This window comes from Lynx canadensis, chromosome A3 (genome assembly GCF_007474595.2).
Source record: "Lynx canadensis isolate LIC74 chromosome A3, mLynCan4.pri.v2, whole genome shotgun sequence".
Lineage (NCBI taxonomy): Eukaryota > Metazoa > Chordata > Mammalia > Carnivora > Felidae > Lynx > Lynx canadensis.
Genome location: NC_044305.1, coordinates 51,145,726 through 51,171,494, shown reverse-complemented (window position 1 = coordinate 51,171,494; position 25,769 = coordinate 51,145,726). Strand labels below are relative to the sequence as shown.

Here is a 25,769-nt window from a genome sequence, read left to right as displayed (position 1 = left end):
ATTGCATCACTGAGAAATTGGTTAAAACAAAGCAAAAATGTTCTGCCACAGAAAACACAACATCCTGATAGCCAATCTTCCTGTAGGCTGGACTTGAGTTTTGCCATTAACGAAAATGATCATGTTTCAAATATGCTTCCTCTGTCTCATTTTTGTCTCTGCCAGTTCTGGAGTAATTTGTGAAGTGTCCTTGCACGATCCCAAGTAAGGGCAGGTGATCTGGCCTCTCCAAAAGTCACACACTCGGTCCCCAGGCTGGCCCAGCAAGGAGTGACACCTTCCCTGGGACCCTGGTCAGCCAGCCTCAAGGCTTTCATGAGAGCCATCTGTAACACAGTTTCTTTAAGAGAAGTCATTCAGGAGAAACCACACTCTGTAAGTGGTATTTCCAAAACTACCCGTGCACACAGCTTGGGTCAACTTGGGAGATGGGCACCACAGCCAACTGGGTGAGGAAAGTCCTGTTGAATTATCCACACATCTGTGTCCAGTAAGTAGACAAGGTCACAGGAGAGCAGGGCCAGAACAAAAGAGAAAACTGCAAATACAATGGGGACAGACTGAAGATTGGCTCCTGGGGTCACTGTACTTCTGTTGGGTGCCATGGGTCTCAGGGCTGGCCTGTCACTTGGGTTTGCCAGGAATGTAACTGTTGCTGCTGGATGAGAAATGTCATCTGCAGGTGGAGGAGTCAAGAGGTGGGCTCTTTAAACCACACACCTACTGTAAGGAAGCACTGAGGGGTGTGAGGCACGCATAACCCCAGCAGCCCCTGCACAGGGGCCAGCCTGGGAGCCCAAGAAGGCTTGTCAGCATCCCCTTGGGGTGCGCTGGGAGCACCGTGCCACCCTTCCAGCCCAGGCCAGAGCAGTCTTGCTAAATCAGACCTCTCAGCACCAGAGGTGTCTCCTGTCTGGGGATCCATCACTTCTGGAGCCCAGGGGTCTAACTTATCTGGTGCTCCTGGTCTTTGCCCTTTCACCTGGTCTCTGTCACCTGCTGTGCTGCCCCAGACATGGATGTGGCTGTGCCAGGACCACCACACAATGGATGGAGCAGTCCCCTCCCCTGCACAGGGCACTCTGAGTTCTGTGGCTCCGGCTTCTCTCCTCTTTCTCAACTGCTGGTTATGGGGATCACTTCTTAGCTCTGCCATTACAAGAAGGGGGGCATGCTGAGGGGTGCACGGGCACCAAGGCAGCAGGCCCATCTGTGGTGCCCAGCTCTGTGCACCACCATGGGCTACCCTTGTGTTAGTGCAGACTGCAGAGCTGACCCGCTCAGAATGGAGGTGGCCCGCACCTTCCTCCCCCACCATCCCCAAACATTTTAGCCTTTTCACCTGGCCTCAGAACCAGTGGCCTCTCAGGAAGTGCTGGTGGGAAGGTGCACCCCCTCTCCGTCTCCCTGTGAGGGCTATGTGCACACGGCAAACCCTGGGGCTGGGGGCTCTGCTGTGTGCACCTCACAGGCCATGCGGCTCCCCTTCATCATGGTAAGGGGCCTTCAACTGCATCCAGTCAAGTAGGAAAAGCAACATGGGGCATGGCTTTAAGCAGAACCCAATTTCTTTTTTGAAAGCAAACAGGACACTGAAAATAAAGCTAATCTATCTGTTTGGTAAGGGGCTGAAAGGAGTTTAAGCTATTCATCAGGAAAAAAAAAATACCCATGGGCTCTGTTTGTGGATTTGTCATCTTTGTCTCTTCTTGTCCCTTTCTGCCAGGGCTTGCTGGCCAAGGCTGGGTGACAGAGTCTGGGGTTAGAGGCACAAATGTTCCCAGGCCTGTGGTCCAGGGAGGAACAATGAGAACAGCCCAGCCACACACAGACTTGTGAGATGCCTTTGCACCCGACTGGCAGGACTGCTCACACAGTGCCATCAGCAAACAAGGTGTCCAGGCTACTGCATGTCAGTAAAACACATCTCACTACACCCAATGGACAGCTCCTGAACTCGGTCAGGTGGCAAGGTGGGCCCTGCCTCCACCCTGGTTCACTAGACGTTCCCCCAATTGAGCTCTAGCCAGTATCAAATGAATGGCCCTGGCCTGCAGGTGCTGGGGGGGAGGGTGTTCTCTGGCTGTTCAGTGATCCTTGAGCCTACTAGAAAAATGTTCTGTTCTGAGCACATCCCAGGGAGAGAGGGAGGGTAGGCAGGAAGGCTGCATGATTAGAGGTCTATCTCTGTGGGTAGGTGCCCTGAGTACAGCAGGCCACCAGGCCACCAGGCCACTGCATGGCAATTTCCCTATTCCAGATTCCCCTTTGGTCTAATGAGGGTTAACTCAGTACTGACACAAGTATTTGGTGTCCGGGAGGTTTCCCTCCACTCCAACACATGGCACGTTTTGGGTCCACTTGGCCTCCTCAGAATGGATTGTTAGGTGAACATATTTCTCAGTAGTTTCTGTCGGGTGGCCAACTACTGGTCCATCTTACACAGCATAATGCTCCCACTGGAGCCTAGCTTTGAATAGGCAGAGATAAGTCCTTTACACACAGAGTCAGAGAAGTAGATGAAAACCATAGGCCCAGAAAATCGGCAGACATCTTCACACAAGGTCTATATTAAAATGAAAGCAAGTGGGTCCTGGCTCTGCTTAGCTCACTGGTGTGTTCGGGGCAGACTGACTTGGACAGTAGGTAGGGGAGGTGGGGGTTCTACACGGTGTAGGCCCATTTTCCTCAAGAGGATTTTGAGAACTGTAAGCCTGAGGCTCAATGCAATAATACCTCTATTCAATGTGATGACAGGACTTACGGGGCCTTTGAGGTTTCTTAATCCACACAGTTTATAAATATGCCGTATGTGTTACAGACTGCTGGTCTTCTCTGCATAGGGCAAATAGGTTGGATTTTCAGGAGTGGTTTGTTTGATTCTTAGAGCTGTCAGCGCAGGTGCCCCCAGGATGCTGTGTTGGCCCAGTGCCCCCCAGTGGCGGAGCCTGGAACAATGGGCAAAACTGCTGGAAACTTGGCAGGAGGGTGTCTCCAGGATCTCCCTGGAAATGCAGTCTAGGAACCCACCCCAGACCTGCCTTGTCGGGATCTCTTTCTTAGCAGGACTCTGTGATGGATGTACACATTCCAGTTTGAGAGACACTGTGTTAGAAACAGCTGGCCACTGGCATTTGGGAATGCCACAGCTCCACATTTAGTGGGCATTGCATGATGGCATCTGAATGAAACTTGCCACAGCTTTCCTAAGCAGAATTCTCCAAAACAGACTATGGTTGAGTCTATCCTGGACCCGATGCAGGGCTTGTCGTCATGGAAGAGGGATAATAAAAATGAGGACATTGGGACAAGTGAGGACCCAGCCCCGGACCTGCCTCATTGGTCCCTCCAGCATTCTGTGAGGGTGGGCTCCTGTTGGTCTGGCCCACTGGGGCAGGTGGGGGACAGAAAGTCAGTGTGGGCTACCTGGGGTGGGGCCACGCTCACCCATTGGGCTGTGGAACTCTGCCATCTGCTCCCTGAGCACCCTGTGTGGTACTGGGTGGACTCATCATCCACGGTTGATGCACCATCCCTCACCACATCTTATGACACAGATATCCACATTTTAAGGATGAGGAAACTAAGGCATAAAGTTAAGTAACTTTCCTAAGAGGGGAAACTCATAATGAAACCCAAATCTTCCTGGCTATGGCACCAGGCCACCTCTGTGTTATCACACCACAGATTCCTTTATGAGGCAGCCCTCAGGCATGAGTTCTTCAGAATGTGCGGGAAATAAAAACAGTGCTGGTTCACCAAGTGAATAGTGCTCTTTGACTTGGGCTTCTTCTCTTTTTTCCATCTGGTGCTGATTTGCCAGCACCCAGATAGGGACGGGATTGGAAGTGACTGCGGTCATTGCTGCATCTGGAAGGAAGCTGCACACTTCCCTATGGGCAGGTCACAAGCAGGGGAGGAGGGGAGGCTCCTCTGGGGGTGCTCTGAGCATCCAGGGGCCTCCCTGTTGCACTCTAGTTGGTTTAGAGAGGAGTCCTCATTTGCACTTGCTTTGTGCTTTCAATACTGCAAGTATTTTGTGCACGTAGGTCAGCCCTATTGGCATACTGAGAGGATATTAGTTTCTCAATTATACAGGAGAGAAAACAGATGGAGGGTGGTTCCTGGCTTGCAGGGTTTTTCACAGTCCCTGAATACCAGGCTCCACAGTAACGTCCACTAATTTCTGTTCTCATGAGAGAGAACAACTGGCCCAAAGGCAAGATGATCGCAAACAATGGCCCCTTCACCCTACATTTCATAGAGCTGTGTAGGGAAGATGCTTCTGTAAGATGGAAGAGGAACCCCTGTACAGAGAGAGGGGGAGTGCCCTAGAGGGTGGGGGGAGATGTGACAGCTCCTGGCTGGCCTTCTCTGGTATGGTGTCTTCCAGACTCCTGCATGGGTGTCTTTCAGGGGGCTCCTGTCACCTCTGGCCAGCTCCAGGTCTGCATTATATGCTTTGCCCAGGGTCCATGCCAGGGTCTCTGACCACAGGTTTGCACACTCTGCTACTCACTGACTCTGGGTAGTTTCATGCAGCAAGTGCCCAGGTAAATCACATCAAAACTAGAGGGAGCATCTCAGCTTGGAGGCAAAGGAGTTCTTGACCACTGACTGTAGGCTCAGGAATGGCAGCACCTGATGGGACTGGGACAGCCAGCCAGTGATGTCAGGATCCTGATGAATGAGGCTTCACTGACTCTCCTGGCTCTCCTGGGGTGGAGCTGTTGAAGGCAGCCCTATGGATTTGAGTCCCAGGGTCTTCATGGAGGCTGTGGTCACAACCAGCTTTTCTGATTCTATTGGCTGCTCCTGAGCAGGAGCCTTGGTTTGAAAGATCTCGGGACTGAAGCTTGGTGCAGGGGGGGGAGGTGCAGACCCCAGAGCTGGAGAGAGAAACTCTCACATGCACACTTGAAACCCTGACCCAGACAGGGCTCCATTCACCATGACACCCCACAACCTAGCTGGTTACCTCTCCCCATTTTCCAGATTGGCAGACAGAGGTCTGGAGGCTTGCCCCTTGACTCTTGGCTTCAGTGTCTTTGCTGGCCTCTTTTAGGGCTGGATGCTATGAACCCACTACAAGGCCTTACTGGAAGCTGGTTTTCAGTTAAGCAATTCAGGGCTGGGGGCTGGGGAAAGGATGCACTTATTTTCAAAGTGTCGAGGGCTCAGGGGCTCTGCTTTCTCTCCCCGTGTGATGGACCCCATTGTTGGATGGCAAGAGGAGGGAGGCACCCCTCCCCTGCCTCAGAGCTCTTCCAGCCATCTGGCTGGTTATGGAAGGCCTGGGCAAGAACAAACCTCATGTGTGTGAGCTTGTTTTCCAGGTTCTTCAGGCAAAGAGACTTTTCTGCATAGGTAGGGGAGTGCCTCACATCTTCCCAGTGAGAACTCCATCCCAGAACTATCTGGTATTGAATTAGTTGGGATCCTCTAGCTGGAGGCAGTGGCGAGCAGACTTCACCACGGGACCTGCTGGAAGCCTGGAGCCCTTGGCCCTCCCCTAATTTGTGAATTAATGAGCATGTGGCTGGGTACAAAGCTTAGCTTTAAAGATATGCAAATCCATTACTGCCAGTGCATCTACTGAAGTTATCTAGGAAAGAGGGGTGGCCCCCCAGGGGCAACCTACCACATGCCCACCTGCCCACTTGGGCATCTCCTCCCCCTGAACCATAAGGTGCGGGTGGGGGGCGTGGTGTGGAGTGGTGCTCCTTGTTTGCTTCTCTCCTTCCCTCCCTCCCACTGCTCTTAAGGGCAGGCCCTTGTTCTACTCCCCTGGGCAGGAATATTGTGAGAACATGGAGTGGGGGAGAGGCAGGGTCCCCGCACAGCCCCTCTTCTGCCCTGTGGTGGGAGTGGGCTTGGGGGAGAGCAAGGAAGGGCTCCTGCAGCCCAGGGACAGCTGTCCACCCACTCTCTTCCATGGCGTCTCTCCAGACCATAGATCCAAGGGGCCACATGCTACATTCTCTGGAGTAGAGGTCCCTGGCCCTTCCTCACAGATACATGCAGTGAGAATCAACCAGAATGAGAAGGGGAAAGAGACAGCTTAAGGTGGGACTCTGAATCTGCGAGCCTCACTGATTACATGGGCTTTGTGGAGTCCAGTTCATTCACTGTGACCACTCCTCATCTTTCCCTTGGTCTCATCTGGTTTGAAATGTATATACAAGAACTTAAAATTGTCTAGTACTTTGCAGGACTTTGCAAAAATACCTTGGCAACTGTGATCTCATTGGTCTTTCCAATAATTGCATGAGATGGAGGGTTCAGATTTTAAAGCCCCATGTCACAGATGACAAAACTTGTTCAAGGTGTCAGGTGACTGACTCATGGTTCAGCTATAGCAGACTTCCCTTCAGGGACCTGCTGCCTGACTGGCCAGGCCATGGGAGCATTTTTGTTTATGCCTTCACTGTATTCATCTGCCTGGGTGCTGGGACTGGCTTATTTTTACAACACCGCATAACAAGAGATACCAGTGCTGAAGCAGCAGTGTTCCAATGGAAGGACAAGGGCACTCACATTCCTTGGTGTTAGGGGGTGCCAGGAGGCAGGAGTAGCAGACCATGCCGTAGATGTTCCTGGGTCTATTTTCCAACATGTAGTAGCTACAGGGAGGGCGAGACAAGACAAAGCAGACAGGTGAGCCAGGTGTCACCACAAGCAAGTACTGATCACTTGGCATGCCCGTGATTCAGGCATGATCCAAGCATGATCAAAGTGTAACCAAAGTCAGGGATGAGACACATGCCATGGGAATCGGGAACCCTCAGAAATAGCAGCCCATTTTGACCACTGAGTTTCTCTGGGAGTTTTCAGCATGTCTTGAAATGGAAAAATAGTTTTTCTAATAATAGGCCACTTTGGGCCTTTAAATCTCCTTTCCTTTTTGATTGTTTTCACTGATGAATTTGTTGTGTGTGTGTGTGTCCTCATCATCTTCATCCACATCATCGACCAAAGTATCTGTGTGCCTACCACATGTGGACCTTGATTAGCTCTCTGGGAGTTCCAGCCAGCGAGCCAGATGCCCCTGGAGGAGGAACTTCCCCCCCCTCAGCAAAAGCCTGTCTCAGAACCTCTAGCCTGGCAGGATTACTGGCAAATATGTCTATAAGCCCCTACGATACTGGCACCTCACAGACCTTCTGCATGCCTGCTAAGATTGAACGGAGCTGGCTGCAGTGGACAGAAAGCAGCAATGTCTAGAGAGGTCAACGCAGAAGGCCTTAGGGTTGGCCTGACATACAACCAGGTCATAACTGAAATTCCTTTGTTTCCACCTCAGGAAGCACCTGACTCAGACGCTGCATAAGCTCAAGTGTTCGCACTGGGGTGGCATGTACTGAATGAAACAGAGAAATCATTCACAATAAGACTGTGAAGTCGTTTACCCCCATTGATGCCACGTATTTTGAGCCTCCCAGTGTCAGTGTGCCAGCCCTGATGACCACGCTAGCCTGCAGAGCTCTGTACCCTGAGTCAGGACCCCTTGGACCTGGCGATCCTCACCTCCAGTGCTCACAGCTCTGGCTCCTGTACACATGCAGACTTTGGCACCTCTCTTGGCATGTGCCTACTTTTCATAAACACACATTCAGCGGTGATCATGAAACCATTTATCACGTCATGAGAGGTCTATTAAGTAACGTGAGCTGGTGCCAACATTTTTCCTTATGATTTCAAGAGATGAAAAATCCCTCTTCACTATTGGCTTTTTCCATGGTTGGTTTTTAATCTCTTTCTTATTAGCTGTGCACACCCAGGCCCCACTGATGGCAGGGTAGGTGGCAGCATGGCAGGGGTGCTGGGGTTGTCTTTGGACTCCAGCCGCCATGAGCTGGACCATTACCAATAACATTATGATCATAATTGCCTGCCCTTCCTCAGGGCCTTTTATCCTCAGATCCCTGTGTATCTCATAAACATTAATTAGTCAATCTTAAAACAGCCCTCAGAGAAGCCACAACAGCCAGTTTTACAGTTAAGCCTTCTGGAAAAAGCCTCTCTCAAACAAATATTCTGCCACTCTCCATAAGGCATCTGTGCCTGGGATGCAGGAAGTGACAGTGGGGCCTATGGAGCATCTGCTCCCAAGAGGTGGCACGTGTCTGTGTGTGGCCTCATGAGGGTGACAGTCTTCAGGCCAGCCCCCTGATTTCTAACATCCAGACCCACTGTTGGCACTTGGGGCTCTGAGTTAGTCCTCACCTCCCCTTCGGGCACATTCTTCTGCTGGATCAGGACTGTTGGTGTGCCTGGCCTGGGAGTCTCTCAGGGCCAGTCTTGCTCATAGCTATATTCCTACTATCTGTGCAGGGCACTGAGGAGGCATGGTTCTAGGCCAACATTGGTTGGAAAAATCAAATGAACAACACTAAGTTCTCCTCCACAGAAGTTCAAAGTTCACAGCCTGACGAGGGCCCTGAGGGCATTCTGTGCATCTTTCTTCCTCCCTTTTAAAAAAGAAGCAGCACAGCTAAACCTACCCTGTTTGACACCTGAGCTCTGAGCTCTGAGATGAAGAGCCGCAGCTGCCCAGCGGGTGGAGAATGCCTGGGCTTAGAACATGGCTCCCTGATGGGTCTGCGGGCCGCCACGCTCTGTGCACACTTGGGGGCGGGTCTGCTGCCCTTCCTCGCACACAGTTCCTTCTCGCTTTCATCCCAAGCGGGGGGCGGGGGGGGGGTCTGTCTGACTCCCATGGGGGTTCGGCAGGGCTGCAGCAGGGCCTCCTGTCCTGATGCTGTGTCTGGACCAAGCTGTGTGACATATTAAATAACGTAGCCAAGAAACAAAATACTGAAAGGCAATACATCGAAAAAAATAAATTGGTTCCAGAGGAACTTCCCAGCCTGAGTCGGCATGTGAACTGCCTCTCGCATTTCCAGGCATGTACCACTGTCCAGAACATTGTCAGGTGTGAGGGTTTCCTCTTCAGGGCTAACCTCAGCAACTCGTGCTGCAGCTTACACCCAAACCTCTCAGTCTGGCTACACAGGAGTGGAGAATCATTGCTGGGCTGCTTCTGACAGATTCCCATCAGCTTGAAGCTGGGTGTTCATTCAGGGGTCTGTGTCCCTGCCACAGAGTATTGGGTCTGTCTTTCTGTAGAGGCCTGATTTCCTACACTTTGATCTATGTTTTGACTTTTCTTAGTTCTTTTTTGTTTTTTGTTTTTTTCCTCAAGGGTTGATTAAGGTAAGGAGAAAGATAAAACTCAGTTTAAATGGGGCCTCTAGAATCTTCTATGAAGGAGTTGACTTATTCCATGTCAACAGAAATATAGATTTCCCCCAAAGATTTCCTTTCCTCAGGGCTCCTAAGCTTGTAATGGATGTGATGGAGCCATTGGATGTTGTCTTCACACACAATGAGGCACGTAGAACTGTGTCCTTCACCTGGCCCTCCAACAACCCTAGAATGCCTTATTTGAAGAGAGTGGACATGGACTGGAAACCGGCCAACAGAAGGTAAGATGGGCCACTGCCAGCCATGGATAAGACACTGCTCTGGCAGGGGGTGGGGGTGGGCTATAAAATAAAACCTCCATGTCTTCCTCTTCTCCTGATTTGTTCCCTGTCCTCCCACACAGCATTTCTCAACAGGAAAGCCATATATGCTCATTGTTCTGCCAGCATCTCAGCCGCATACTGATGCATAGCAGAGAGGGCAAAGAATAAGGGGAGCGTGCCTGCCAAACCACAAGGGGGGCAGGGCCAAGGGAGCCTATGGTGTTAGGAAGACAAATCCGTGGTGGCCTACATTGTGGCCTGGCAGCCACATGGACTCCATGAAAACAGCCTTTCACTGAGTGAACAGCGCCAGCTTACCCAGACTCCTGGTAACCCTCCCCTGTGACACAGAGCATGAGAGCCTCATTTGTTCTCTGGGCCTATGGTGGGTAACAGGAGACAGGAGGTCCTGAGGCCCTGGAGCCTTCCCCTGACAAGCACAGTACTCTATAGAGCCCCTCTGAGGAGGATGGGGGACCAGAGATACAGTAGGGGCCTTCTGCTACAGTGGCCTTGGGGTTGGGAGTGACTTATTTGAATGGTCTGTCACACTACAGGGCCAAACTGGAAACCAACTACATCTTCATATCTGTGAAGGATGCAGTGAGATGAAAGTCGAGACGTATCTCCGGCACAGTGACCTTCATCCACTCGAGTGCCCTGGGTGATTCAGTCAAGGTGTGGAAGAAGGAGGTCGCTGTTCCTATGGAGCAGGGAGCGAGTTACTCAAGACTTCAGAGCTCGGAAGACCCTTTTAAGATTACAGATGCTGGCTTCCCCATTAATCTGCAGATGGTCATTCCTATCTTTTGAAGCCTTCTAGAAGCAGGGCACTCACAACTATTCCACTGGTAATCTTCTTTCTGGTAAATATATTGGGACCAAGGAAATTGTCTTCACTGCCACAGAACACCCTTTCTAGTGACCAAGCTGGCACCTGCTTACAGGACAAGGTTATTTACTGCATTGGTTCCCGGGCTTGTGCTTTCTGGCTAGAAAGTCTTTGTAGCCTAAAGATAAGAATGAAACAGGCTGCTCAATGTGCATTATCATTGCCCCTTCTAGATCATCTGTAATTATGCCATGGCTGAATCTCAGAGACCACTGTGGGATGCATGTATGGTCTGAGCCACTGCTGGGACAAAGCCAGCAATGCTGTGAGTGAGGCTCCATTCTGCATCTACCCATGCTCCCCTTCTGTTTCACTGGAACAGCCTGTCTGGACAACACCATTAATGCAGAGATGACTTGCAGATCTGACTTGAACTTCATACCTGTTTATCCATCTCTGTGTCAGATAGCTTGGTCTGGATGTTACAACCACCTCAAATCACACACACACCTCTTCCACACTCCCTTCACCTTCCCTCCAAAATTCCTCCTCCTCCAGTATCCCACCTCTTAGCAAGTGGGTCTCACTGTCCACACAGCTGGCCAAGGAAGACATCTGAGATTCCTTTTCAAAATATACTTCCCCCACCCCCCACGCCCTTGGTCTGCAACTCCGGTCAATGCTATCTTCCAGTGAGCTCTCATGTTTCCTCTCCCTCCAATTCCTAAGGCTCCCACTTTGCCCCAGTTCTCACAACACCCCTGGGCTCCTGTGTCTTCCCTACACAGCACATTTTCCTCACTGCTGCCAAAAGGATCTTCCAAGGTACAGTCCAATTGTGTCCTATACCAGCTTGGAAGTCTGCATGGTGGTCTGCTTCCACACTGAGCTAATGACCAGTGTCTTCAACATCGTTCTCCAGAGCCATTTTCCCTCTGGCCCCTGCCCCCCTCTCTGGTTTCTCCACAACCCCTGGGCTTGTCTCCTCTGCAGCCACAGGGACCCTCAGCTCCACATCCCACCAGGTTGCTTGCCCCTTTGAGCTTTGCCCTGAGCATCTTGGAGAGCTCTGTCCTAATTCTTAGCCTGACTAACTCCCACCTTCCCAATGTCACCCTGAGAAGTCTCCTGACACCCCTTCCGACCCACCACCCCACCCATGAAGCAAGGGGTCCTTCCCAGACTTCTAGAACACCGTGTACACCTACCATACTATGCTGTGGTTACTGATTTTCTTGTCTCCTTCACAGAAAAGTGTCTTTCCTCTTTGCCTCACTAGTGCCTACCTAGTAGGCTCTGACTTCACAGGTTTACTAAAACAAATGCAGAAGCGGTTATGCTAGGTCGTGAATGCAAAGTCAGATTCTCACCCTGAGAGACTGTGAGAATAAGTTGAAATTTTGCAAAGAGTGTTATTTACTTTCCAACGTGAGCATGGCAAGGTGTGCACTTTTCCTTGGCACACTTATAGTTAATCCGTGAAACTCTGTGTATCTTTCATGAATTATGTATCTGCACCAATAAAAACCAGTGAAGATGAAGTTCCAGGAAGCATATATATTTTCAGAGACTAGTTCTAGTCACCTAATGTGAAGAGCATACTGAATTTGTCTCATTCAAGCATGGCATCTGTGCAGAGCAGTCCTTCAATGGATGCTTGTACCATTGGGTGGGAATGCATTGATTCTGCTTCTCCTAACATGTTCCTTTTGGTGGAGCCCCCACAACACAACAGCCTCAACAATTAAATTAAAGACTGTCACCTATAGAACTTTTATTTTTATCACATTTTTAAGAGAATATTCTAATATCTTCCCTGTGTATTACCTGCTTTTTTGCATATTGAAAAATAAGGTTCTGTAATAAGATTCCATGTTTTCTTTATTAATTTGACCAATATGTTTGAATCATACTCTGTGTCAGGGACACTGACATAGAGTTGTCAAGCAGATATTTGGAAATGAAGGTCTGTAGCTCTGGAGGTAGGTCTGAACTGAAGACAGAAAATGGATAGACTAGGGCTGGGGGATGGTCCCCAGTAGAAAGATGGTGGTGGAAGCCACGGGAATCAATGCTTCTCAGTCACAAATTTGAACTAAGGTCAATTTCTGTAATTTTAAAAGATCTCCTCATTTTAAAGAGTTATTCACTTTCAATCTATTCTGAAGTTGGTGGGTCTTTATGCCTTCCTTATACTTCCTTCTTCTTACAGACTAATGCCTGGTGTTCTTGTTTGGATATATCCTCCTTGTTTTCTTTCTCCTCTTAATCCAAGACAGAGATCTAGAAAGATAATGTGCACAAATGGGTTGCAAAGTATAGTGTGCTATTCAAAATGCCACTATTACCATGACCGCCATCATTATCATCACTACTACCATCATTACTACCATAACCTCCATCACCACCACCTCTATCACCACCACCCTCATCGTCACCACCACTCCCTCCATCATCACCACCTCCACCATCGCCACTGTCTCCATCATCCCCACCACCTCTATCATCACTGCCACTGTCTCCATCACCATCACCACCTCCATCATCACTACCACCACACCACCTCTACCACCTGTACCACCTCTATTACCACGCCGCCTTTGTCACTGCTTTCAGTTTTATCTGTAACCCTTGCAAGCATTGTGCTATGTGGCCACTAGAGGGAGGCAGCAGCAACAGCCGTGGCTTGGTAGATCTGAGTGTCAAGATTGCACTTTGCTCTCCTAGGCAGAACTTGCTAATGTGTCCTGCCTGTAAGAAGGAAGATTTTATCTTTCTGTCTTTCACACTAACTGCATTTTCACTTTGCTTTTATGGGATAACTTTTGATAAATAACAGAATTGTGGTGGAATTATAGGCACCAAATGACTCACATATTCCTTAGTAGGAATATGTACCCTCAGATTTTTCCAGAATACCAAAAACACTAAATTTAATCAGAATTTTAGTTTTCTTTTCTCCAAATCATTCCACATGTGTTATCTTATAGTAAGTATTCAACAAGTTTGTTTGTTTTGGGTCATCAGAAGATATTATTATGATGAACATCCACTTAAGAGATCTGGAAGCTGAGCCTGGGTGGGCTGCCCATCCTCTGAAAGATGTGGGACTCACCATCCTAGACCCTGTGCTTCCTGACTCCAGACACATGCCCTCCTCCCTGCTGAGCTGCTCCTTATAGAATGGGCAAATGCAGGAGTGATGCTACGCCGCAGCCTGAGGTGCTCACATTCAGGGCTTTCTGCACAAAGTGTCCTGGGGTGTGGTCTGGTAGCGGCCATGCTTACCCAGGAAGACACGGCCCGCACTCAGCATCATTCTCCATGTCCCCTGGTGTCAGCACGGTGGCCCGGAAGAAGCCCTCACAGTCTTTGTGACGCCTGCATATCTGGTAGCCTCCTTTGGAAAACTTCTCCGCTGGGCAGGGGACGCAACCATAGTCCTCATCTTTGGTGCCATAACCACAGGACTGGCCAAGAAACCGGACAGAGGATACAGGTGAGTACAGCAGCCACACCCACCACGACTGGGCCTTCAGTCCTTGGGGGCACCAGCACACCAGGCACAGTGGGTGAATTGGGCACACTGCGCACAATGGGCACACTAGCTGTTTCCAGAAACTTCTCTTGCTAGGCTTTGGCTTCCTGATCTGCCTTAACTGCAACCCCCCTGCATCTCCAACTCTGAGCTTCTTTCCCCAGTGCTTCTAGGCTTTAGACACTGCCCCTCTCCCAAGGGTTTCTGAATAAAGGCAGTCAGCTAAAGGGATAACCTGCCAGTGATGCAGCCTGTGGCATCTGATGTCCTCAGCTCTGTACAAGAACCATGAATGCTGACACTGTGGGTGTTTTGCTCAGCACTTAACAGAACAACATAATGAGGCTTTCCCAAAGAAGAGGGGCACTGCAGCACTCAGGAATCAGTATGCCATTCCTGGAGGACATCAGTCATCCTCCAATCCAGATGGCTTGAAACCCATTTGATCAAAGAAGAGTAGGAAAGTAATCATCCTCTAAAAAACTAAAAACAGGTCCTCAGAAATCTGTAACAAGTGCTCGGCCATCTCCCTTGCCAGGGAGACACCGTTTCTGTGCTCACTGCTGCTTCAACCCTTTAATTGTGACATCTGAGGACTATAGACAACTAGCCTGATTTAGCTTAGGAACCACAAGTAGAGTGATACAGATGAGGGCAACACTCATGTGATAGAGAGTGCCAGGCCGAGGCACAGCCAGCAGGGGCCTTACCAGGTAGGGCTCCTCTCCCGGGCCACACTGGGGACACTCGTGGCACAGTCCCGTGGTCTGGTTGTAGTACTCATTCTCTCCGCAGTTGGAGTATTCTGCTCTGGCTGAACACAGCAGTGACACCTGCCACAAGAAAGGGGGCTTTTTGGCCTCTGTGCCTCCTTGGAGACACACTCAGGTGTGAGCACCCCATGCACGTGTTGCAGAGGAAGGAGTCTGGGTGTGGGGGCCTGCTACTACTCATGTGGTACCAAATCCTAGAAACTGCAGCTAATAAACTGGGCAGGCCAACCCGCTTCCCACCAGCTGGTCTCACTCCTGCATCTCCTTTACCCCTCCATCAAAACTCCATCCCATCTTTGAGGCCTGCTCCAAACTCTCTTCACCCATGAAATCTTGCTTCCAGCCTCTCTAAGGTTATGGATGAGGCAGCCCTCTTCCTGGAGCCTCTAGAAGGGCAGGTTTCAGTCACATGCAGCCTCTCTTCTTTGGGGAGTCCCATGATGGGGGCCTGGATCTTTCTCAGCTATAGGACCACAGGCATGGTGCTCACCACATAGGCACTGGGTTACATAGACTGCAACACAAGGAAGCATTTAAAGACCCCTAGAGGGGCGCCTGGGTGGCTCAGTCGGTTAAGCAGCCGACTTCGGCTCAGGTCATGATCTCGCAGTCCGTGAGTTCGAGCCCCGCGTCGGGCTCTGTGCTGACAGCTCAGAGCCTGGAGCCTGTTTCAGATTCTGTGTCTCCCTCTCGCTGACCCTCCCCTGCTCATGCTCTGTCTCTCTCTGTCTCAAAAATAAAATAAAACGCTAAAAAAAAAATTAAAAAAAAAAAGATAAAGACCCCTAGAAAGGAAGCTACCGAGGAGAAGTCTGATTTGGACCGGGTGCTGCTCAGTGCTTTGCACCCTCAAAAGAGCCTGGTGAAGGAGGTGCCGTTAGCATTAATCCCACTGCACAGCTGTGGAAACTGAGGTGTAAGAGGCCAAGGGACTGGCCTACAGCAGTGTGGAAGGTGAAGGAGCTCCCACTGAACCTCCTCCCGGGCCATACTGCAGGTGCTCCGCAGGGTGAGGGTGCACTTACCACCAGGACAGGGAGCCAGGGCATCTGCTTGCAGTCTCCCGCGTGGGCCATCTTCTCCTGGGGCCTTGCCTGAAAGACACACTTCATGGCACCCCGGTGCCACAGCCCAGCCCCCACCCTCAGTCTGGCTGCCTCCACCATGTCCCACTGGGTGTGAGGGGCCTCCCTGCAAGCGAGGCAGGAAATGAATGCACCCTAAAAGAAAAGGCAGGTTTTAAGCTGAGCCCCAGGCCACTTGCACTGACTCCATCCATGGCCCTCCCAGTATCACCCCCCCCCCCCCGCACCAAGGACGAAAGGTCCAGAGTGCACTGAGAGCCAATTATGGAAGCCAGGGCAATAGCGGATGGTTCACCTGCTCACAGAGTCTGAGGAAGCCTGGCTTTACACAGTGTGTCAAGGGGTACTCAGGGCTGGTCCTGACCTTCTGGCTCCAGAGCAGTCCTGGAGATGGTGGCAGGATAGCCTCTCCCCCAAGCCCTCTGCCCTCTCTCCCTGCCCCACAGTCAGACTCTTCTTGTCTCTGTTAAGAACAGTTGTTGTCAGAGTGATTAAGGACTCAGTGCATGAGTCCAACCACTTAATTTTATAGCTGAAACAATTGAAGCCCAGAGAGGGTAGTGACATGCCCAGGGCCACACAGCCACTAAACAGACAGAGGGTGGCTATAGCCCAGGTGTTTAGATGCTTTCACCAACTGCTAAATTAATGCACTGCTTTGAAGGAGGAGGTATTGTTTTTCACTTTTCCATTTTCAGACTGGGAGGCCTGTGTTTCTAACTGAAAGCAGTCTTACCTGGGAGCCTGACTATACAAAGACATGGGAAGTGATACACAGAAGTAGGTCTGGAGTGATATTCACTAAATTTTCAATAAAGATTTTTTTTGGCAGGAGTGAAATAGGGTGGGAATGACTATGGACTGTGGTGGGTTATGGGGAACGCTCCCTTTCCACACATTTCCTAGTGTCAGAATGATGTGAACTTTGTGACCAGGAAAAAAGGCAATAAAGACATTTCACTTTGGGAGGAAGCATCTGATTACTCTGAGAACAGGCTGAGAAGGATGTCCCAAGGATGATTCCAGAGACAGGGGCCCACTGGCTACTACTGTGTCAGTAAGGGGAATGGGGCAGGGCCCTGGGGGGCTTGGCTCTTTCCAGCATCTTGTCCCTGCTTACCTTGAGGTGTCTTCACTTGTGAATAACATTGGTGGGGAGGCTTTGGGGAAGGCTTAGGTTTCCAGAATCTCTTGAAGAGATACAAAAGCTGCCTCTTCTCTCTTTCTACCACGCTTGCTGTCTTGCAATTCAGTGCCACATTTACTTTTGAGACACACTAAATGAACTGAGGCAAGATTAAAGCACCCAGCCACCCCAGCAGTGAACTTCTGGGTGTTTTCCTTCTAGCAATGGAGCAAGCTGGGACAGGCAGGGAGGGAGGCAGAGGGAGGCCCCACCTGCAGTCCTGCCAGGTGGGGAGGGTAAGGTACAAAGTCTCAACCAGATCTTAGGAACCAACTCCCTGCCTGCCACCCCAGCTTCATGATGGTGGCAGCCCAGCCTTTGCTTCAGGATGGTGGGTAGCAGAGATGGGTTTGCACTGGGTCTACAGACGGGGCAGCGGCTCTTCCCAGAAGAGCTGCAGCCCTGGAGGCCTTCCAAGAACAATACTAAGGGTTTCTAATGTAATTGACTTCCAATTATAGCTGAGCCTGGGAGGGCTTCCCTGTAAATACTGAGAAGGGCTGGGCTGGGTGCACCGGAGTGTCAACCTAGCGCATTTATTGAAAGGCTCGTTAAAGATGTTCCCAGGCCAACCCAAGGAGACAGAAAAGAAAAACAAATACACAAGGCAAAACAAAGTCTGTCGTGTTGGATGCATTTATGCGACAATTACCAGTTCTCAAAGAAGGTAACGGGGTGGGGGGAGGAAGGCAAGGGCAGCCCTCTGGTTAGAGTTCCATTTCCAAGGTCTGACTTCCCTTGAAGCTCTGCACGTGGGAGCTGGCTTGGCCTGGGAGCAGGTGGGGCCCAAGCTGTTCCCAGAAGTGACCTCCTGGTTTTTACTTTGGGGACCCCCAGTGCCCTGATCAGGGCAGCACCCTTGCCCGCCAGCCGTCAGAGGTGACAGTGGAAGGAGCTGAGCCCCTATAGCTCCAACAGTGATGGAGAAATGGAGGTGTCCCCAAAACATCTCTTCCCACAGGTGAATCCAGCCACCACCCAGTCTCATGGCCACGATTTTGTTTCCTAGTGCCTGTGGCCACTTTCATGATAGCATGGAGACCCATGGCCAGGTGAGCCCTTTTCAGGAAAGCTCTGCCCACCCAGCCCTCGTTCACTGCTTCTCCTGCCTTCCACGGAGTCTACTGTTCCTTCCTCAGCACCATATCCTCCTAGAACAACAACACTACAATGGAAACAACAGCTGATGACTGTGGACCTCTGACCCCTCCCCAGGCACTGCTCTGGCTTAACTCTCACCATCCCAGCACAAGCTCTAACTCAAGGGTCAGTGAGAACAGGCTGGAACTGTGGGCCCACATGCAGAGGAGAGTGTGGCTAGGATTACTGGCCTGTTTGTTTCCTTTCCATTCTGTGACCTCAGCCTGCAGTCCCAGACCTGCTGTTAACCAAATAGGAAAAAAAGGGTAGTGATTAAGAGCAAGGGCTGAATCACATCTTGGCAAGTTATGTAGCCTCTCAGTGCCTCAGTTCCCTTATCCATAAAACAGGCATAAGATGAATGCCTACTTCATATGGGGAGGAAGGGAGGCCTGTGTATTCCCAAACTTGAACTTAGCCTCCCCTGCTGTGACCATGACCTTAGCTCCAGCCTCGGCATTTCTGGCATATGGTTTCCCTATAACATCCTCACTTTATGGCAAGACTTTGGCTAACACCAAGCAGGCTGACCTCTGGAGACCTGGGCTGGAAGGATGCTCTGGGAACAGCGGTTGGGACCCTGCTTCACAGTGCTCCTGGGAGAGCTTGGTGCTTAACACAAAACCAGAAGATTCAGGATGGCTCTCAGAGGTGTGGCCCTTAAGAAGCTTGTGGTTTATTAACCAGGAGGGTTGGATGGAGCTGAGATATATCAACTCTGGGATGTTGTTCAAAACTACGAAGGCTCTCCAGTCCTGGGCTAGAGCTGGGGGGCTCACAGAATGAGGCCCACCTCCTGCTCTCCAGGTGACTGGAGAGTTAAGGGGCCAGATGGTCACCCACACGTTGGGGTCTAGAGGTCCAAGATGCTCAGGGCATCCTGTGGTGTGCAGGGAAGGTGTCTGATTTGCAGTGTTTGACTATTTTAGTAAAATAAACACTCTCACCATGGCCATTTCAGCTGCTGATTGAAGCCACCCATGAAGACCACTGACTGAGAAGAAGCTTTGGAGGGGCAGCTGGCTTGCACCCTCAGAGGCACCTGATCCATTTTTGAAGAGATCAGGGCAGGCAGAGTCTCACGTAGGTCCTAAAGAGTAGGTAAAAGTTCGCTTGGAAAGAGGTGGGAAAAAGGTCTCCTAGGAAGTGGAAGTAGGGGGCCCAAATGGCTGGAGGCGAAGCCACAGCTGGACCAGAGGGCTGAGCATGAGGTCAGATGACATCATCAGGTTGCCATGGGCCTCACACAAAGGCTGTGCGATGCAATGAGAGAGTGGCGGGACCAACTTGCCATTGCAATGACAGAAGAGGCCAACTCTGGCAAGAAGTGTATGTCGTAATGCCACCCAACACACACACACACACACACACACGCCCCAAAGCACGTGAAACAATATTTATACTTACCGAACACAATGAACTGTGATCTATTTTTATTACTATTTTTATTCCAACAGAACAATGGCAGTGGTTGTAGCCCAAGACAGCAATCAGGAAAACCATCACTGGGACATGATCAGTAATCTGAAAACCACTGGCTTAGACAGGACAAGGCAGGAGGGAGGAAGCCTGAAAGATGCTGATGGTGGCCTGGCCTTAGGGGGTCAGAGGGTGGAGAGGAGGGCCTGGAGGGGCCAGGACTAAGGAAACAGAGCACCAAGGTTGACCCAGGTCTCCGTTTGGCTGCTGGGTGCATGGGAGGCATGTGAAGTTCTTCCTGAGTTGGAACGAACACAGGTGGGAGATGTCACAACTGTGAACACATTGTAGAACCTGGAGGGCCTCCAAGAGGAGGCAGCCTCTGGCAGCTGCACACATGAGTTGAGCTTGTGAGAAATATCTGAGCAAGGGAGAGACGTGGCTGTCACAGTGTCAAGGCAGCCTGAGTTCTATTGGTCCATCCCTTGCTGTCATGTGGACAAGGACTTGTTCATGAGAAAAAGCCCTGGTCTAGGCCTCGAGGAGGGGTGGAGACCCCATTCTCAGGTGCCTTCTTTTCTCTGGATAGATAAGTGCCAGGCTGGAGACTGTTGGATCACTTCCTTTGCTCAAGGAGACTTTCTGGAACTCAAGAGAAAGCCAGGGTTCCTGCAGATGGGGAAGCACATCCTTCTTTGCCCACAGGGAAGGAAACCAGGGGCCAACAGATACCACATCTGGCAAAAACAATAATGAACATTTGCAACTTTTCTGTAAGGTGGAAATTATTTCAAGATAGAAAGTAAAGAAGAGACACCACATTCCAGCACACGGCTTCACCTCTAAATGCAGTTAACTTGAGAGGTGAAGAAGAGTCTTGCTTGTTTGGATATAAATTGCTCATGACAGGTGTTCCAGAGAAGCCAGGAAGTGAGGCCCATGCATTTAGCTGTGCGTGAAGCAGGACCATGTGCACAGAGAGGCTACGGGGAATGGCAGAGCTGCGGCCTCCCTGGGAGGGACTCACAGGCCCACACAGCCCAAGACCCTGGCACCGGGTCCCCACCTGGGCATTGGGTGCAGGGACTCCACATGCCAGACTGTGCCAACCCACTGCCTCGGGCCTCTCCAGCAGCACAGCCTGTGCTCACTCACTCCCTGAGGCCAGGTGCACCCATCTCCTCAACCTCATTTACTGGTGTCAGCATACAGGATCCACCATCCTCCTTGCCAGCACTTCTAGAGTACTGAGTACCTCCCAGACGCTAGGCCGGGCGGGCACCTCAGCCTGTATAACCACCTAATCCTCACCACTGCTGAGCTGGTGGGAACTTCTACAACTCCATTTGCTCACACAGAAGCCAAGGCACAGAGAGGTTGTGTAACTTGCTCAAGGCTGTGCAGCAGTCAGGCAGAGCCAGGATTTGAATCTACACAGTCTTGTCCCCACAGCCTGCCCCCACTGCTTACCACTGCCCTGCTGTATGTAAGTAAACATGTTCCAGGGTACCCACGATGTAGGCAAATTTTTTTTTATTCTAAGGGAATGACAAGGTTTGCAGGACTGTGGGCTCCCTTAGGGGCCATCCTTAGGAGGTTTTGCTTTCTTGTCCTGCTTGGTATGACCCCCTCAGGGAGCAGCACACATTCTCTATAAAAATGGAGTATTTCAGCCCCCTTTCCAACTGAGTCATTGTTGTGAGGAATCCAGGAGACCCCAAGTGTGACAGTCCTGAGTGGGTTTGGCAACACCACGAAAGTAAAAAGTGACAGTGTTCTTAAGAAACAGAGGTCACAGTGACCATGTGTGACAGCATCTCAGGCTGTGGGAGGGGGTTTGACTTTCTTAGCTCTGAGTTACTGTGGGGATGGTTGGGAGTTACTGCCATCTGCATGAGTGGCTTAGAAAGAACAATAATGCCATCTTCCTTAATAGCATTTGACAGTCTCAAACGCTGTCTCCTACACTGCTTCCTACAAGCATCATTAGATAGCAGGGCTCCCATGTTCCAAGAGCAGGGGCTCAGGAAGGTTCTGTGACTTGTTAGCGCTCAGGGCCTGGTGGCTCCAGGTGGGGACCCTGCTGGTGGAACCCAGTCTGCTGCTCGTCTGACAGCAGTAGCAGTCTCCTCAGGAGATGACACCCCACCTCGCACTCTCAGAAGCTCTCTGTGGTATTCCCACCCATTGATAAGGCCGCATGCATAGCAGAAGGATTCTGCGTGTTTGTGTGTCAGGGTCATGGGTACTAGCCTTGCCTTGGGGATTGGACAACTGGCAGTCCGTGTGAGGTGTGAAAGCCTTCAGCATCACAGGGGGAAGAGGTTGTCCATGGTCCTCAGGCCACTGCTAGCTCATCCCTTTGCCTGTGACTGCCGAGCTTCGGACACCAGTGAGTGGGAGCAGTTTCCCTTCACACAGCCACGTGTGGACTGGGACCGCCTCCAAGTCTGAGGTTTGCCTGGATATTCAGGTAAGGTGGAAATAAAGTAAAATCAGCAGGCAGGAAGCCACTAAGAGCAGTGTCCATCCAACCTTGCTGCCCAGGTGGGATCTCTGGGGCAGCTGCAGCACCACCCAGCTGCAGTGTTGAATCTCAGACCCCTTGCAGCCCTGCAGCATCAGAATCTGCTTTTCAGCTAGCTCCCTGGGTGCTCTGTGTGCACATGAAAACATGAGAAGTGTGGGTCCTGTCACCTCCCAGTGACTTTGTACTCAGGCTGTGTTTGAGTCCCCTTGGCAGACCCAGGAAAGGGCTTCTTCTGGGTCTCTCCCTCCTTAAATTCTGACCCTCTCCCAAGTAATGAACGCTGTCTTTAGCCTCACCCTGCCCAGGACTGTGTGCTAGACACTGGGATTCCTTTGCTTTCATTCATTCATTCATTCATTCATGGTTTATTCAACAGTGACCACAAGCTGCTACTGTGTATAGAGACCCTGGGGATGGTGAGAGACAGAAAGGTCCCTGCCCCATTGCATCTTCATCTGCCTGGGACACAGATACAACACACACAATGACACAAAACTTCAGCCCACTTCTTGCATTTCTAAGGGCCACTCCCTCGGGTCTAGCTTCATGCTGGCTATAATGGGGTTCAGGGCAGGCCACCACTAAATATGCCACTTTCGCATATGGCATATTTTAAGTTACTCAAGAAACAGCTGGTGCAAGAAGGACACTCTGACCCTCCTCTGTCCCCCTCAAAGCAGGACATAAATCTCCCATGTGAAAGGTGCCCTTGCACCTGGAGGTAGATACATCCTCATTGCCAGAGTTGGGAATTCAGGGCTGAGAAGGCTGTGTATACAAACCCTGTACTGCTTCACTCCTTTACCACCCCAAGCCCAGACTTCCTTGTCTTGTCAATTCCTCACTAATTTACCATTTCTCTGTCTAAAAGGTACAAAGCTGCTTGCTTTGGTCACTCGAGTCCCATATTTTTATGCACTCTTATAGGTACAAAATTAAATGGTTTCCCCCCGATTAATCTGTCTTCCATCAATTTACTTATCAGACCAGCCAAAGAACTGAGAAAGGAAGAAGGTAAAAGTTTTCCTTCCCTACAGCAGTTTGCCTTTGGGATGACCTTTGCCCTCAGGGGGCTAGCTCTGCTACAGTGGACACCTGTCATCACAGTGGCCTCCAGGGGTCCGGCAAGCACTATGGCAGGAAGGAGGCTGTGCTCCATTTTAGTCATCACCTTTGGAATACAGCAGACAGTTGAGTCTCAGTGGCTTTACCTTCTTGATCCAGTTGCCATCCCCCTCCCCCCAGCTCCATCTGACTGCCCTGGACCTATGAAGATGCTGCCTTTCCCTTTAAGGCTGCTTCTCTCTGGGAAGGTGGTATAAGCCCCAGAGCCACACCTCAGGCACTGTCTGCCCTGAATCTGTGGGAAGGGGTGGAGGCAGTTGGGCTGGGGAAGACTTTGTAGGAATGAGGGCTTCTGAGTTACCTTTCAAAGCATGTAGAGCATGGGTCCCTCTTGTTCCTGGCCCCTTCCACCTCTACAGCATGCTCACTTGCCAGAGAATTCTCAGAAGGCGGTGCTGGCTGACTGTTTGCCCTCATCCTCATCTGGTTGCAGTGACTGGGGACAGAGGTCCCACGGGCCCCCCGGGCACAGTGTTGTCCTTGTGACCCACACCGCAGGATGGGGGACAGGAGACAGAGATGGTGAGGTCTGTGGCCAGCCCACCCTGGTCCTCAGCACAAGCGCTTTGTGGAGAGGCAAGGCACTGGCAGCTGCCTGTGTTCTGGGGAGGTGGCTCCCCACTCCCTGCCCACCCAATACTACCCTCTTCTCCCCGGCCTCCCACACTCTCCCCTCCCGCAGAAGAATGCCCGGGGGAAGGCTGCTGGTGGCCTCCTCCCCACTCATCCACAGGATTCCTTTGCTCCCCAGACTCCCCCGGAAAGGCCTCCACTTGCCACCAACAGAGACAGATTCACTCACCCTCGAGGAGCCTGTGGAGGTCATTATAAGAGCAGCTGAAAACATTTCCATTTGATGTGACTTATGGCTCTCAGGAAGCAACCCCCCCCATCCCCCATCCCAGTTGGATCATGCTAATTAATGCTACATTGTGAAGAGGTGAACTCATTGTCTTTCATTTCTGTTTGAGTCAAGTCAGTCTCACTGGAAGGCCTACAAGACATCCTGGGACTGTCCATCCCATTGCAGCAGGGAATGAGGACCTTGCTGTCACACCAGCCCATAGGAAGGGCCCTGAGCTTGCCATCTTGAAGTTCTTAGTGATTTTTAAAGGAGACTGCCCCCCCCACCCCGCCCCATTTCCATTTTGCACGGGCCTGCAAATTAAATGGCCTGTCTTGTTCTTAGCCACTCTGGCTGGGCAGGCAACGCTGCCACACAGGGCCTGACTACTGGGCTGCCCTGCCCAGGAAAGTGCAGCCAGGGGTCAGGGACAGCACAAGAAAAGGGGCAGAGGTGCTAATGTCTTGCCAAGACTGACAGGTGCCTCCCTGCCTCCCAGAGCTCAAAAGCAGAATCTCAGAGGGACAGAGAAGGAAGGTTGAAAGAAGTCCCCGCAATGCAGTGCAGCGGGGTGCCTTAGAGCTTTAAATCACAGCGCATGAGGGTTTTAAAGGGCCAGTCTCTGTTCTTGACCACTGCCCTGAGAAATCTGCACTTAGAGCTCCGAGGTGAAGGTTTCAGGGCCATGACAGGGAAATTGACCTTCACCAGCATCACCAATGTCCATATATTCTCTCAACAATGTGATTTTGATTGAAAACATATACACATCATATATTGTATATATATGTATACATACATACGTATGCATGCATGTGTGGGTATACAAAACAATTTTTTCTAAGGTCAAAGATCTTTCCTTGTCTGTTGGAGGCACTGTGCTCAGGGGCCACCAGGCTCCATCCACTAGAATTCACCCCTGGGACAAGTCTAGAGCTCCACCTTTTGCCTCTCAGGTCAGCCTGCAGTGGCCTAGCCTGGGTGAGAGGCCACTGGGGGCTTTGGTCAGAAGATGTTCATCTGATAGCTATACTGTAAAAGAGTTAACAGACACAGGGTTGTTGGGTTCTCAAGGGGGAGCAGGAGGAGCTACCTCCGTGTTCCCAGAATTTTGGGGCAGGCGCGGGGAGGCAATGGAGAGGGACAGCTGGGTACAAAGGCCCAAAGAAGTCTACCTGCTCTGCTGGCAAAGCCACACACAGCCCACCAACCCCCTGCCCTGCACAGGAGATCTGTCTGCAGCTGAACCCTCAGGGGGCTCTGCTGATAAAGGCTCTGCTGATTTGAGTTGAAGGTTGAAAATGAGAGTCCCCAAGGTTTAAGTTTTAACTGAAATAATACTCAGGAAACAGACATTCTTGCACAAATAAAAACAGCACATGACATTTATTTTTGATAATTCTAGTTTTCTTTGAAGCATCACTACTAATACAAATAAGTGCATCAAACTATTCCAGATTCTGTGAGGAGCCTTCACTCTTCAGCAGCAGAATCGGGAAAGGCAGCACAGAGCAAGGAAAATCAGCATTTTGGACATTTCTGTTCACCAGATCTGTTCATCAGATCTTTCTATTTGACTTACCCTTTCCTGTCAGTTTTCATTTTCCTACGTAGAAACCAGTGCTGATGGTAATTGTTTATGAAGTGCTGTAGACAGCCATGGCCTAAGAACACTCCCTAAACACCAAAATTATTATTATTGTTTGTCAGAGTAGGCCCGGGCTTCTTAGAATACTAATTACCTTATTAAGCAGGTGCTTCTGCATT

At 50.7% G+C, this 25,769-nt stretch overlaps 1 protein-coding gene across 2 annotated transcripts in view; it reads right to left on the bottom strand.

Moving 5' to 3' along the window:
• EDAR (ectodysplasin A receptor) overlaps positions 1-25,769 on the bottom strand; it is an 89,398-nt gene that overhangs the window by 14,587 nt on the left and 49,042 nt on the right. For both annotated transcript variants that reach the window (XM_030310261.1, XM_030310264.1), the window contains exons 2-5: positions 15,699-15,767; positions 14,611-14,733; positions 13,651-13,832; positions 6,538-6,623 (exon numbers count right to left, since the gene is read on the bottom strand). In XM_030310261.1, the coding sequence (XP_030166121.1) occupies positions 6,538-6,623; positions 13,651-13,832; positions 14,611-14,733; positions 15,699-15,749 (442 nt within the window). In that variant the 5' untranslated portion in view covers positions 15,750-15,767. The remainder of the gene's footprint in view (positions 1-6,537; positions 6,624-13,650; positions 13,833-14,610; positions 14,734-15,698; positions 15,768-25,769) is intronic.